The sequence below is a fragment of the Austrofundulus limnaeus genome, unplaced genomic scaffold (genome assembly GCF_001266775.1).
Source record: "Austrofundulus limnaeus strain Quisiro unplaced genomic scaffold, Austrofundulus_limnaeus-1.0 Scaffold188, whole genome shotgun sequence".
In the NCBI taxonomy this organism is placed as follows: domain Eukaryota; kingdom Metazoa; phylum Chordata; class Actinopteri; order Cyprinodontiformes; family Rivulidae; genus Austrofundulus; species Austrofundulus limnaeus.
In genome coordinates, this window is record NW_013952590.1 from 693,581 (window position 1) to 696,515 (window position 2,935).

At 41.7% G+C, this 2,935-nt stretch overlaps 1 protein-coding gene across 1 annotated transcript in view; it reads left to right on the forward strand.

Moving 5' to 3' along the window:
* Positions 1-1,955: 1,955 nt before the first annotated feature.
* The window catches only part of rasl11a (RAS-like, family 11, member A), a gene marked incomplete at its 5' end in the record, with an annotated part of 6,241 nt that continues 5,261 nt past the window's right edge, over positions 1,956-2,935 (forward strand). The window contains 2 exon segments of the mRNA XM_014018265.1: positions 1,956-2,012; positions 2,124-2,206. Of these exon segments, the coding sequence (XP_013873719.1) occupies positions 1,956-2,012; positions 2,124-2,206 (140 nt within the window).

The following is a 2,935-nucleotide window of genomic DNA, read 5'->3' on the forward strand; positions in this document are numbered from 1 at the left end:
ATTTGGGCCATATAGACCAAACCACAAGTGAGCCAGTTGTAACATTGACAGATTTGGGCCATATAGACCAAACCACAAGTGAGCCAGTTGTAACATTGACAGATTTGGGCCATATAGACCAAACCACTAGTGAGCCATCTGTGGCATTGAAAGATTTGGGCCGTATAGACCAAACCACAAGTGAGCCAGCTGTGGCATTGAAAGATTTGGGCCATATAGACCAAACCACAAGTGAGCCAGCTGTGGCATTGAAAGATTTGGGCCATATAGACCAAACCACAAGTGAGCCAGTTGTAGCATTGACAGATTTGGGCCATATAGACCAAACCACAAGTGAGCCAGTTGTAGCATTGACAGATTTGGGCCATATAGACCAAACCACAAGTGAGCCAGCTGTGGCACTGACAGATTTGGGCCATATAGACCAAACCACAAGTGGGCCAGTTGTGGCATGCCATCTTATAAACATTGCCAGACCTGACCCACGTCCAGTTGACAAATCACTTGCAGTGACTGCTTGACCCCAGATCTGGCCCACACCTTTCTACTATGTGAATTGATTCAACAGAATGCAGATTTTATTGTGGTTAATGGTTTATATGATAAAGAAAATGTTTTAAAATAGAAAAATAATATAAACACTGACCAAACAGTTTAAGCTGGCGCAATTTCACAAAAGTTCAACTTTAGATATCAGACAAATTTATTCACGTTGAAACTTAAAAAGAGGGTCTGAAAATATGTTGTTGCCGACACATCAGCTAGACTAAACACATCAGCCAGCAAAGCAACTAGGAGTAAACACACACAACAAAGTGGCTTATTTGTCAGAGTGAAAGAAGGGTGGGATTCGCTATATTTGTTGCCAAGTTTGGAGGAATATTAAAGGCGGGAGGGAGACTAAATGAAAAGCAATTAAATGTTTGGTCACTCAGGCTGGATTGCACTTTATCGTCTGGACATGCGCTCTGAGAGCGTACATCATTTTTTTTCATAAGACATCCTGTCTTCTAAAACAGTCTGTTCCCATTCAGACAGTGTTATGTCCTGTTTCTCTCGATTTCTTACTGTCCCAGATCAATACATAGAGGAGCCTGGCAGTTGTATTTTTATGTGAACATCCAGCTGATGATGAAGTGATGAATTTATACCTGAAATGGTGGTTGTTTGAAACCTAACCACATTTTAAATTCTCAACCAGCTAATAAAAAGTGGAGTCATACCTTATAATAACAGCAGTCTGTTGGATTACAAACAATGGGGGGGGGGGGGGGGGGGGGGGGGGGCACTTTTGTAGCAGTCCGCTACCAAGTAAATACACCAATACTAATTCTGATACTGATACTAATCATGTTAATGTAATAGACCATTTTGTAGTTACAAATGTGCTACATGGCCAAAAGGACAAGAAGCTTTACCTGACCCTAAAAACGTAACACTTCTAAAATATCTACACCGTCTCGTCAACAGAATCTGGTTTTGTCTTGCTAAAATCTGAAACTTATTTTCAGTTGTCTTCTCTCAGCGTGCGTTTTGTGTAACCACAACTTGTTTTGACATCTTTTGTGTTTTTCTGTGGATGGTTTTGTGTTTTGCTCACTCCAGGTTCACTTCCTCTTTTCTTCAGAACCCCGAAGGCAAAATCCCTTCTCTCTGATAGGAATGTTGTGTTAGTGTCTCTAAAGCTCTGGTGTGAAACTGAGAAGATGAAAACAAATGTTCAAGTTCAAAACAACTTAATGCAACATTATGAGTTTTATGACCTTTTTTTATTCACACTCATAGTCTTGATTTTTTGTTTTATCTCCCTGATACTCGGCTCTTGATTATAAAAATATGTGGCTGGGAGAAAGGAATTTCCACCAGCAACAACTCAAGGACAGTCAGTGCCTCTAAAGTTATGCAGCACAACACGTTTTTTGTTTTCGCTGACTGAGACGTTTTGTTTTTTTCAGCCCTGATTGTCAGGTTTCTGACTAAGAGGTTCATTGGAGATTATGAAGCAAACACAGGTGAGTTTCCACTGTTGAAGCTGAACACACACATAAACTATTAATTCATACTTTCATCCATCCATCCATCCATTCGTTCATCCACATGGATTCCTTTCTCTCTCTCTGCAGGAGCGCTCTACTCCAGAAAGGTCACCCTGGACGGAGAGGAGGTCTCGCTACAGATTCAGGACACACCCTGCGTGGCTCTCCAGGTAGCTCATGGAAACAGAGACATCAGTCGTGTTAGGAGCAGACTGCAGAGAAGCAAAAATGACAGCGAGTGTGTTTCAGCTACTRCCTCGCTCTGAGCCTAGAATGTTTATGTCCCAGTTTTTTAGCAGCTTTGTGGAAATTGCCTGAAAATTTGGTGCATCGCCTCATGTGATTAATACCATTATAATTTTTATACACCAACCCCATATTTGATTCCGCGTTATATCCATACTGCCCAAGCCTAGCTAACACTAACAGCTGATCGGGACAACTCAACTGGAGATTGACTGCAATGCTCTCTTCACTTCCAGAAATAATGGGTCTTACCAAACTTCTTGGACAGCGAACCGAATCTGGGTACTCCAAGCCCCCTCCACTGCATGTGGTTGTTGTGGAGGTAGAGAAGCAAAGCAGAGTGGTGGGCATTGAGCAAAATGGTGAATAAAACTGTTTTCAGATGGGAAGACTTTAAATACAATTACTGGGTTTGAGGAGTTTTCTTCCAAAATTAACGMGGGCCATAGTTACATTTTGAGGGGCTATGTCCCCTCCATATTTCGTTAATTTAACTAAAAAAACCCACATCTTTAAGGCATCTGCCTCAAAGGGATCCCTGATTAGTTGAAGCATTATGCTGCGTTCACACCGAACGTGATTTCAGCTTCAAAATCTCATCTAACGCTTCAAGTTGGACGCTTGTGCACTTTGAGGTCAGACGCAGGACAGCT